We start from the raw sequence: 12,286 nt of genomic DNA, 5'->3' as shown, positions 1-12,286 counted from the left end.
CCATTCCCTGCCCTCTACTCTCCAGGTCAACAAATTGACCGCAAGTCTACAACGACTGCAAAACTCATCTAAAGATACTCGTGATGCCCTGACCTCTGAGGTGAGTTTACCAGGTCAAGGAGGGGGTCAGGATTGTAGAGCAGTTTTAACGCTTTAGATGATTTTGAAGCAGCTTGCATAGCTTTAGTATTTGCTCTTTTATTGCTCATTTAATCTTATTTTCAGATGTAATATTTCAAGCTGCTGATATTGACAGCCAGACAAGTGAATTGCAAATGCATATATGACACAGCTTCTTTCATTTTGTCTTAAAAGCTTTGGTACAATCACCGAAAGTGCTGCTAGATCGATGCTCATGCTGTTGATCACTGGATTATCAGGTTCAATTGTCAGACTTGACTATTTACAGACAACTGCCATATATCTGGAATATTGTGCAGTGCAACATTAGACAAATAAACAAAGAAGAATGTAGTTTCTGTGTTTAATGTTTGTGATGATGATGTGATGAACAGGTATCCGAGAGACACGACACAATTGTCAAACTCCGGAATGAAAACTGTGAGATTGATGACAAGCTTCGAGAGGCTGTCTCAACAGCTCAACACAGGGGAGAGGTTATCAAACAACTCAAGGATGAGATCAAAATATCCTGTGCCAAGGTAGGTCAGGGATCCTGTCTGTTGGACACAATTGGTCAACTGTTTCTCCTATATAAGGGCCAGTGGGGTACAGTGGTTAAAGTGTTAGCTCATCATGCCAAAGACCAGAGTTTGATTCCCTACATTGGTGCAATGTGTGAAACCCATTTCTGGTGTCCCCAGTCATGACATTGCTTGAATGTTGCCAAAAGCAGTATAAACCTCTTTTGTTTACTATCAATTGCGTATATATATGTGGTGCCATTGCAACAAGATTGGGGATAGAGTTTCTACGCTCTGGGAGAAGGACCATCATGAAACAGTATGAGTTGGTTTTCAAGGAGAAATGTTCTTGTCAAGTGATGCTGTTATGTAAGACTCACCACAATGTTGAATACTCAGGTGAGACAGGAGGTTGTGTAGGAAGCTTGTACTGAGTACCTTCATGTGTTCCCCAGACCCAGGAGGCCCAGCTAAAGATGGATGAGGTGGAGAGGGAGCTGCAGCAGCTGCAGAGTCGATACGCTGCCCAGGCCAGGGAGGTACGTACGTACGTCAGTTCGCTGTGGAGTGCATGGTCACAATGATCTTCAGTACCTCGTATTTGTCATCTGGGCTGGGGATCAGCTCAGTGCAGATCACCAGTGTACCCCATGTGATGAAAGAGGACCGGGGAACTGGATGGCCTGTACTCTTTATGTGTCATTAGAGTAGCTTGGATGTCAGATGGTCACATTAAGTGCGTGTTAAGCCATTATTCTCTCATCTCATTATGAGCCTCAAGTTCTTTTCACCCAGATCTTTTAAAGAATGCTGTGATATATACTGAATATTGGTGCTGCCATGTACCTTGGTGTTAGCTTGTTATAGCTGTGTAGTTTGACATCCACCTTTTGACAGTAAACTCTCTGTCCTGCCCAGATTGACCGCCTCCAAACCGAGGTCCAGGAGCGAGACCTGGCGGCCTCTCAACAGGAAACCATGTCCAAGTCCGAGATGGCCGACAAGGAGGAGGAGGTGATGCGCCTTAAGACTGACCTCAATGTGCTGCATGAGAGGCTTTCTCAAAACGAGGGGCAGGTAAGTCTGCTGGGTCAACAATGCACAGATGATCATCATCTTCATTACAATAAAGGCACTAAAGTACTGTCGCAAATAGGAAAAACTGATTTTTCACGTTTATCTCATCAGTTAATGTAGTCGATAGGTGATAGTGTGAAATACCTATTTAATTAAGTTCAGCCCAACTACAGTTCCAGTGGTAGGGACATAGGAAATGTGGAAAAAGGACTTTGCTGAGGAGAGATTAGTGCAGAAATGAGCAATGTGGATTTTTTCGAAGTCCAGAGTGACTTACTTGGAACATGCTTTATGGCTTTATGCAAATTAGTGTGCGATGATATTATATTACAAAGGGCAATTTTTAAATGCCCATTTTGAAATTAACTTTGACTTACTTCATTTAAAAAAAATGATAGCTGACATAAAAAAATAATAGCTTTAATGCTGAAACTGTGAAGGATGTGATGACCATGGAGTCTCACTATCACTGTAAAAAGAAACAGGTAGGAGGGAGTCATCTCACAAACAAAACCAGGACAGGTGAAGCAGACGATGGTTGCTGTCTGACTGGGGGATAGACAGATCAACTACTAAGATATGCTTTTCTGAATACCCTCTCATGCATACCAGTGAATGTGAAGTTAAGCAGGAGTGAGTTGTCTGGATATATCCTATTTGCAGTTGTGTAAATTTGATGGATGCAGAGTAACAGTCTAAGAACAGTATTTTTTCTAAGAATGAAGATTTTATGGATATCAACTTCTTTATGAGAGAACACAACGTTTCGGAGTTAATGCTTACTCCTTCATCAGGAAGGAGTAAGCATTAACTCCGAAACGTTGTGTTCTCTCATAAAGAAGTTGATATCCATAAAATCTTCATTCTTATGTATTTACACTTCTAAATGACATTCAAAGACTAGTATTTTTTCTGTTTACGACATTACTGTAGGTGATATACAACAAGCAAAGGCTTGGAATTAGACCGGGATGTATGCCTTATAGATTGAAACTGTACCAAAGAAAAATGTTTGGCAGCATAGATAATTTTGGGAATTTTTCTGTGTGGTGATAGAACATAAACTTTGACAAATATCCACTCGAAGGTTGTTGTGGTCCCTTACTTCTTTGTTCATCATGCCTGAGTCTGATCATCATCCTCGGTGTCTCATTCCAGGTGTTGGCTTTATGTGTCCAAATACTATAATAATAGGTCTAATGTTGCTATTTAATTAGGAATTGCAGCAACTGGATCATTTCCACAATCAGGTAACACATAGATACAATTCTAGCTGTATCATTGTCAAGCGGGGAATGAAAAAACACACCCAGTTAGTCAGATGAGTGACAAACTCTTGATTTCAGAATTGCATAGGACCCAGGAATATGGACACGTTATCCAGGTCACATGTATGCTGATTTCAAAATGTGAGAGTAATTCTTTACATCTTTCAGCTGATGTCGCGAGATGAGCAGATCAGCCGCATCCATCGCCAGCTACGTGAGCTCCAGGATGAACTCACAAACAAGGAGTCCACGCTGCAGAAGACAGACATCGACCTCATGAACATTGCTGAGGACAGGCGCAAACTGGAGGACAGTGTGAGTGGAGTTTGGACTCCGAATTTTCATAAGGTCTTCCTATATGCATTTACAGACATAGAAATACATGTTAAAGATACAGGTCAACCGATAAGTCACCAATACTTGTATTCTGTGTAGAAATGTTTGAGTAAACGAGGTCAGCCTGTGACTGCAGAATGTAGGTAATTCTGATGGCATCTTCATCCATGCTGTAGTTGTCGAGGAAGGACATCACTCTCCATCAGCTGTCCCAAGATCTGTCAAATGCCAAGGATCTGTACAAGGAGGCTGTGGAGGAGAATGGGCGTCTCGAGGCACGTATACAGGCCTTTGCTATCAACGCCCAGAGTGAGCAGGATGTGCTGAATACAGAGGTGGGTACAGGTGTACTAGAACTACTACCTGTTAAACTGAATATCATGCATGTAGCTGACCAAAAATGTGCATTTATCTACACCAAATAGATGTTATACCTTAAAACACTGGGAAAATGCCAATGTTGGACGCTTGCTTCATTTTTTTATAATTCTAGTTGGGTGTATTCTATAGACCCACCATAAGGGGCTTCTGTTGTGTTAGGCAGGTAGTGTGTTATGATCACTGTTATCGTGTAGGTGAAGCGGCGGGAGGAAGCCATCAAGAAGCTAAAGATGGAGCAACTGAGTCTACAGGAAGTCAGCAGTAGATATGAAGAGAAGGTGAGCTACAGTGACTGTCCAGTATGAGTGTGTGTTTGCAAAGCTACTGTGTTGGTCCTTGAACCTATCAGGGTAAATACACATGTTTATGTTCTGAATCAATCTTAGCCTCAACACCTGTTTTGTTCGGGAGAGATAAGGTTGAAGTGAAAACAGTCATGGTACTTCATATATCATAATGGGTGGTGGGGTAGGCCCGTCATGCCAAACATCTGGGTTTGATTCCTCATAATGGGTTCAATGTGTGAAACCCATTTCTGGTGTCCCCCACCATGATGTTGCAGGAATATTGAGAAGAGCAGCTAAAAACTACACTCACTCAGTCATGTATTAAAGTCCCTCACTGCTTGTTTACCCATGTAGAGATTATGAAAAGACATGTGGACAAATGGATGGTTGATGTGCTGATACTACCAGCTGCTTGTTTGTCTGTCCGGGCTGCATTCTGTGTCTTGTAATTGATTCCTTACCATTAAAGTGTGACATTTTCCAGGTGACTCAGATGAGCAGAGAGGTCGAGCAGCTCAAGGTACAGCTACGGTCTGCAAATAATGAGGTATGTACCATGTATCCACAGTCATGTTCTGACTGTCTGAGTTTAACAGATGTTCACTAATGTGTTAAAGAGTCGTACCTAAAAGCAGGTATAGTGCTTGTTTCATTAGGATCTCTATACATGCAAAGCACCCACTCTAAACTGGGTAAAGAAGTCACCTCTTGTATATGATGAAATCATCCAACTATACATTTAGCTATGTAAGGTTTCACTCCTTTTGAGCCCCTCCTCTATGCTTTAAGGACATTTTCTGATATTTAGTGAAAAGGTCAAGGTCAAGTTAGTGCAGTCATTGTAGTCATTTGCTCATGAGATGGCTGGAATAGTCAAAAGTGACTTGTATTGATTCTTTAGTCTGCAACAAGAAACTGGTCTAGTGTAGTTAAAGGTCAAGGTCACTCCTCCCACTCAACGTATGACATTCTCTGATAGTTACAAACATGATTGGGTTACTGTAATATGAATCTGTCTGGTGTCTGATATTGATAACTGAGCCACTTAATCTTTAAGTATACTGTTATCAGATTGACACAAAGAAGGCAGCGATGCAGAACTTGGAGACGAGTCTGGAGGAGGCCAAGAAGCGAAACGTAGCTCACCTGGATGAGGTGGCTCGTCTGGAGGACAAGGTCCGGGAACTGAGTATCGAGCTCACCTCTGTCAATGCTCAGGTCGACAACATCACCCATACTGTAAGTTTCTTCAGTACTACAGCAATATACACCCCACCAGGTTTTGAACTTGCACCTCTGATGTAATCTGCATGTTAAGTATGTGCTTGTAAATACTCAGACCATGTAGAAAGTATCTGTTTCTATTTCTGTCTTAATTACATTTTGGCTGAATAAGGAATGTATATATAATAAGACCACTCAAAAACAATATGATCAGTGGCATAGTCCATGCATTACCACATGACAGATGGAGGACCAATCCTTTTGCAACTTCTACGCCACAAGGAAGATTTCATCAGCTATGAACTTTTGTCCAAGCCTTTGTCTGTTTGTGTGGAAGATCTTAGTGTTGGTAGTGAGCTGTTGTTGTTGCTAGATTGACACGAAGGACAACATGATTCAGCAGCTGCGTGGTGATGTGGAGGTACTACAGAGACAACAGAAGGAGACGGTCAACAAGGTGAGCAGCACCACTTGAGTCATCTGACAGCTTTTGGGATCTGTCTGCTGTAGGGTGGCAGGTCCTGGTAGTCTTTGTTGAAAATGAATCCTATTGCAACAAATACTAGAAACAATGAAGGTTCGAGGGTTACGCCAAAAACAGAGTTCTAGAAAAAACAGAGTATTTGATCACTGTGCTGAGAAGAATCTAGAATCTTGAATCATTCTAGAATCAGTGACCAAATATCAGTCAATGGCAAAGTCTCATGCAAGAATGCATCTCACTGTGTATCACAACTCCGGTTTCTCCCTTGTCTGATGGGTTTACTGATTTTTGTAACTGATGTAATGAATGGGTTTCCAGGTGTTGGTACGAGATGAAAATATCCAAAAACTGAATGCAGAGATTGGGAAGCTAAAGGCCAAACACCAGGAGAAAGTCACTGAGGTGAGGATCATTGTTTATATAGTAGAGAAATATCTGGCCAAGTTCTGGACAGTATTTTGATGCTGTTTAACTTATCTAACTCTATCTGACACTATCTGACACTGTTTGATGCTATCCAACTGTGACACTGTTTGATGCTATCCAACTGTGACACTGTTTGATGCTATCCAACTGTGACACTCTTTGATGCCATCCAACTCTGACACTATTTGATGCTATCCAACTCTGACACTGTTTGATGCTATCCAACTCTGACACTGTTTGATGCCATCCAACTCTGACACTCTTTGATGCTATCCAACTCTGACACTCTTTGATGCCATCCAACTCTGACACTGTTTGATGCCATCCAACTCTGACACTCTTTGATGCCATCCAACTCTGACACTCTTTGATGCCATCCAACTCTGACACTCTTTGATGCTATCCAACTCTGACACTGTTTGATGCTATCCAACTCTGACACTCTTTGATGCTATCTAACTCTGACACTGTTTGATGCTATCCAACTATGACACTGTTTGATGCTATCCAACTCTGACACTCTTTGATGCTATCCAACTCTGACACTGTTTGATGCTATCCAACTCTGACACTGTTTGATGCCATCCTACTCTGACACTGTTTGATGCCATCCAACTCTGACACTCTTTGATGCCATCCAACTCTGACACTGTTTGATGCTATCTGACTGTGACACTATTTGATGCTATCCAACTCTGACACTGTTTGATGCTATCCAACTCTGACACTGTTTGATGCTATCCAACTCTGACACTGTTTGATGCCATCCAACTCTGACACTATTTGATGCCATCCAACTCTGACACTGTTTGATGCTATCCAACTCTGACACTATTTGATGCCATCCAACTCTGACACTATTTGATGCCATCCAACTCTGACACTATTTGATGCTATCCAACTGTGACACTATTTGATGCTATCCAACTCTGACACTGTTTGATGCTATCCAACTCTGACACTATTTGATGCTATCCAACTCTGACACTGTTTGATGCTATCCAACTCTGACACTATTTGATGCTATCCAACTCTGACACTCTTTGATGCTATCTGACTGTGACACTGTTTGATGCTATCCAACTGTGACACTATTTGATGCTATCCAACTGTGACACTATTTGATGCTATGTGACTGTGACACTATTTGATGCTATCTGACTGTGACACTATTTGATGCTATCCAACTGTGACACACTTTGATGCTATCCAACTCTGACACTGTTTGATGCCATCCAACTCTGACACTATTTGATGCCATCCAACTCTGACACTGTTTGATGCCATCCAACTCTGACACTGTTTGATGCCATCCAACTCTGACACTGTTTGATGCTATCCAACTCTGACACTCTTTGATGCCATCCAACTCTGACACTGTTTGATGCCATCCAACTCTGACACTGTTTGATGCCATCCAACTCTGACACTGTTTGATGCTATTCAACTCTGACACTCTTTGATGCTATCCAACTCTGACACTGTTTGATGCTATCCAACTCTGACACTCTTTGATGCTATCTAACTCTGACACTCTTTGATGCTATCCAACTTTGACACTATTTGATGCTATCCAACTCTGACACTGTTTGATGCTATCTGACTGTGACACTATTTGATGCTATCCAACTCTAACACTATTTGATGCTATCCAACTCTGACACTATTTGATGCTATCTGACTGTGACACTATTTGATGCTATCCAACTCTGACACTGTTTGATGCTATCTGACTGTGAAACTATTTGATGCTATCTGACTGTGACACTATTTGATGGTCCCTGACTGTGACACTCTTTGATGCTATCTGACTGTGACACTGTTTGATGCTATCTTACTGTGACACTGTTTGATGCTATCTGACTGTGACACTATTTGATGCTATCCAACTCTAACACTATTTGATGCTATCCAACTCTGACACTATTTGATGCTATCTGACTTTGACACTCTTTGATGCTATCCAACTCTGACACTATTTGATGCCATCCAACTCCGACACTGTTTGATGCTATCCAACTGTGACACTGTTTGATGCTATCCAACTCTGACACTGTTTGATGCTATCCAACTCTGACACTATTTGATGCTATCTGACTGTGACACTATTTGATGCTATCCAACTCTGACACTGTTTGATGCTATCTGACTGTGAAACTATTTGATGCTATCTGACTGTGACACTATTTGATGGTCCCTGACTGTGACACTCTTTGATGCTATCTGACTGTGACACTGTTTGATGCTATCTGACTGTGACACTGTTGGATGCTATCTGACTGTGACACTGTTTGATGCTATCCAACTCTGACACTGTTTGGTGCTATCCAACTCTGACACTGTTTGATGCTATCCAACTCTGACACTGTTTGATGCCATCCAACTCTGACACTGTTTGATGCCATCCAACTCTGACACTACTTGATGCCATCCAACTCTGACACTGTTTGATGCTATCCAACTCTGACACTATTTGATGCTATCCAACTCTGACACTGTTTGATGCTATCCAACTGTGACACTGTTTGATGCTATTCAACTGTGACACTATTTGCCAAACAAGCATCACAGTATCCTTCAGTAGGTGTTCAGAATTAACTGCCAGAAAATTTTCTCAGTGGAGACTGAATGGAGAAATTACTAGATGGCCGATATTTTAGACATAATATATTGGAATGTGAGCTTTGATTTAATATTTCAGGGATTAGAAAGGGGAGAACCATCTTCTGTGAGAATATTTCTGAAAATGTTGCTGTTTTCAAATTCATTTTATTGGGTTTGAATTCAAATTTCTGTTTTCAAATTAGTTTTATCTTTGATATCTCAAAGCTGATTTATTGCATCAGCATGTTCTATGGGATGTCATTTGAAATAATAGGATAATATACAGAAGTAATCCTAAGCTCCCATATACTTTGTCTCCGTGAAGGGAGAAACTTTACACTGTGTAGCACTGACTTCAGTCAGAGACCTTGTACCAATATGTAGGTCTCTGGTCAAGCCTGCTGGTGCTTTCAGAAACTTTACACAATGTAGCACTGACTTCAGCCAGAGACCTTGTACCAGTATGTAGGTCTCTGGTCAAGCCTGCTGGTGCTTTCAGAAACTTTCTTGGTTAACATCAACTCTTGATTCCAGTTACATTCCTGCTCAGCGGAGGTATGTGTGGTTTACTTAGATTACCATGTATGCGTGTCCATGTTTAATCACAGTGCAGTACTGACCAATCACTCTGCTCCAACAGTGGCGTCTTCTCATTGCACAAATCATTGTCACATCTTTGGTACCCAAATGTGTATTTCCAAAGCTTTGCCATAACTAAATCACTTTCAGAGCTTTGCCTTAACAAAGCATGTCACATGTGTGATGACTTAATCGGTTGGAAAGCTTGGCCTTCACAAAGCACGTCACACATAGCAACATAATCACTTCCAAATCTTGGCCCTCACAGTGCATGTCATGCATGGTTACCAATGTAAATCAGTTTCAAAGCTTTGCCTTAGCAAAGCATTTTTACAGGAATCTTGCCTTCGAAGCTTTGACTTCACTAAAAATTTCAGAAACTGTACCCAAAACACCTCCAAACCTTGGCCCTTTGTGGTAACCCTATGTCAGTGGTAACTCTAGCACTCCCAAGACCTTATCATCATTAAGAAAAGCCCATCTCAGTGGAAACTCTAGCACTCCCAAAGCTTTATCTGTATTATAGCACCCCACGTCAATGGTAACTCTAGCACTCCAAGAGCTTTATCTTCATTAATGCACCTCATGTCAGTGGTAACACCTGCATTCCCAAAGCTTTATCTTCGTTAAAGCACCCCATGTCAGTGGAAACTGTAGCACTCCCAAAACTTTATTTTCATTAAAGCACCCCATGTCAGTGGAAACTGTAGCACTCCCAAAGCTTTACCTTCATTAAAGCACCCCATGTCAGTGGAAACTCTAGCACTCCCAAGGCTTTATCTGTATTATAGCACCCCAAGTCAATGGTAACTCTAGCACTCCAAGAGCTTTGTCTTCATTAATGCACCTCATGTCAGTGGTAACACCTACATTCCCAAAGCTTTATCTTCGTTAAAGCACCCCATGTCAGTGGAAACTGTAGCACTCCCAAAACTTTATTTTCATTAAAGCACCCCATGTCAGTGGAAACTGTAGCACTCCCAAAGCTTTACCTTCATTAAAGCACCCCATGTCAGTGGAAACTCTAGCACTCCCAAAGCTTTATGTCTATTATAGCACCCCATGTCAGTGGAAACTGTAGCACTCCCAAAACTTTATTTTCATTAAAGCACCCCATGTCAGTGGAAACTGTGGCACTCCCAAAGCTTTACCTTCATTAAAGCACCCCATGTCAGTGGAAACTCTAGCACTCCCAAGGCTTTATCTGTATTATAGCACCCCAAGTCAATGGTAACTCTAGCACTCCAAGAGCTTTGTCTTCATTAATGCACCTCATGTCAGTGGTAACACCTGCATTCCCAAAGCTTTATCTTCGTTAAAGCACCCCATGTCAGTGGAAACTGTAGCACTCCCAAAACTTTATTTTCATTAAAGCACCCCATGTCAGTGGAAACTGTAGCACTCCCAAAGCTTTACCTTCATTAAAGCACCCCATGTCAGTGGAAACTAGCACTCCCAAAACTTTATCTTTATTAAAGCACCCCATGTCAGTGGAAACTCTAGCAGTCCCAAAGCTTTATGTCTATTATAGCACCCCATGTCAGTGGAAACTGTAGCACTCCCAAAACTTTATTTTCATTAAAGCACCCCATGTCAGTGGAAACTCTAGCAGTCCCAAAGCTTTATGTCTATTATAGCACCCCATGTCAGTGGAAACTCTAGCACTCCCAAAACTTTACCTTCATTAAAGCACCCCATGTCAGTGGAAACTCTAGCACTCCCAAAGCTTTATGTCTATTATAGCACCCCATGTCAGTGGAAACTGTAGCACTCCCAAAACTTTATTTTCATTAAAGCACCCCATGTCAGTGGAAACTCTAGCAGTCCCAAAGCTTTATGTCTATTATAGCACCCCATGTCAGTGGAAACTGTAGCACTCCCAAAACTTTATTTTCATTAAAGCACCCCATGTCAGTGGAAACTCTAGCAGTCCCAAAGCTTTATGTCTATTATAGCACCCCATGTCAGTGGAAACTGTAGCACTCCCAAAACTTTATTTTCATTAAAGCACCCCATGTCAGTGGAAACTCTAGCAGTCCCAAAGCTTTATGTCTATTATAGCACCCCATGTCAGTGGAAACTGTAGCACTCCCAAAACTTTATTTTCATTAAAGCACCCCATGTCAGTGGAAACTAGCACTCCCAAAGCTTTATCTTCATTAAAGCACCCCATGTCAGTGGAAACTAGCACTCCCAAAGCTTTATCTTCATTAAAGCACCCCATGTCAGTGGAAACTAGCACTCCCAAAACTTTATTTTCATTAAAGCACCCCATGTCAGTGGAAACTAGCACTCCCAAAGCTTTACCTTCATTAAAGCACCCCATGTCAGTGGAAACTAGCACTCCCAAAGCTTTACCTTCATTAAAGCACCCCATGTCAGTGGAAACTAGCACTCCCAAAACTTTATTTTCATTAAAGCACCCCATGTCAGTGGAAACTAGCACTCCCAAAGCTTTATCTTCATTAAAGCACCCCATGTCAGTGGAAACTAGCACTCCCAAAGCTTTATCTTCATTAAAGCACCCCATCTCAGTGGAAACTCTAGCACTCCCAAGGCTTTATCTGTATTATAGCACCCCAAGTCAATGGTAACTCTAGCACTCCAAGAGCTTTGTCTTCATTAATGCACCTCATGTCAGTGGTAACACCTACATTCCCAAAGCTTTATCTTCGTTAAAGCACCCCCCACGTAAATGGTAACACCAGCACTCCAAGGGCTTTATCTTCATGAAAGCTCTCATGTATAGTAATGTCATTCATATCTCTATATATTTGTGTATCACACAAGTGATCCCTGATTTTCATTAGTGACCCCTATCTTAGTTTTCCAAACTGCTTGTACCATGGTGATGGTTAGACATTTCAGATTGTTTGTTTGAAATGTGTATTCATTTATTCAAGTACTGTAGTGTTTGAGAGTATGTATGTATATGTATGAGTACCATTCATAGATAGATAATACCAGTTGCTATAG

General features: G+C 41.5%; 1 protein-coding gene across 3 annotated transcripts in view; it reads left to right on the top strand.

Annotated features, from left to right (window-relative positions):
* Positions 1–12,286, top strand: part of LOC137257681 (putative leucine-rich repeat-containing protein DDB_G0290503) — a 93,471-nt gene that overhangs the window by 41,399 nt on the left and 39,786 nt on the right. For all 3 annotated transcript variants that reach the window (XM_067795050.1, XM_067795051.1, XM_067795049.1), the window contains exons 15-26: positions 26–100; positions 516–662; positions 1,100–1,183; positions 1,563–1,721; positions 3,158–3,304; positions 3,502–3,660; positions 3,901–3,984; positions 4,478–4,540; positions 5,065–5,232; positions 5,591–5,674; positions 6,020–6,103; positions 9,266–9,286. In XM_067795050.1, coding sequence (XP_067651151.1) covers positions 26–100; positions 516–662; positions 1,100–1,183; positions 1,563–1,721; positions 3,158–3,304; positions 3,502–3,660; positions 3,901–3,984; positions 4,478–4,540; positions 5,065–5,232; positions 5,591–5,674; positions 6,020–6,103; positions 9,266–9,286 — 1,275 coding nt within the window. The remainder of the gene's footprint in view (positions 1–25; positions 101–515; positions 663–1,099; positions 1,184–1,562; positions 1,722–3,157; positions 3,305–3,501; positions 3,661–3,900; positions 3,985–4,477; positions 4,541–5,064; positions 5,233–5,590; positions 5,675–6,019; positions 6,104–9,265; positions 9,287–12,286) is intronic.

Source organism: Haliotis asinina, chromosome 12 (genome assembly GCF_037392515.1).
Source record: "Haliotis asinina isolate JCU_RB_2024 chromosome 12, JCU_Hal_asi_v2, whole genome shotgun sequence".
NCBI lineage: Eukaryota > Metazoa > Mollusca > Gastropoda > Lepetellida > Haliotidae > Haliotis > Haliotis asinina.
The sequence above is the reverse complement of the archived record's forward strand: the minus strand, read 5'-3'. Positions and strand labels throughout refer to the sequence as shown.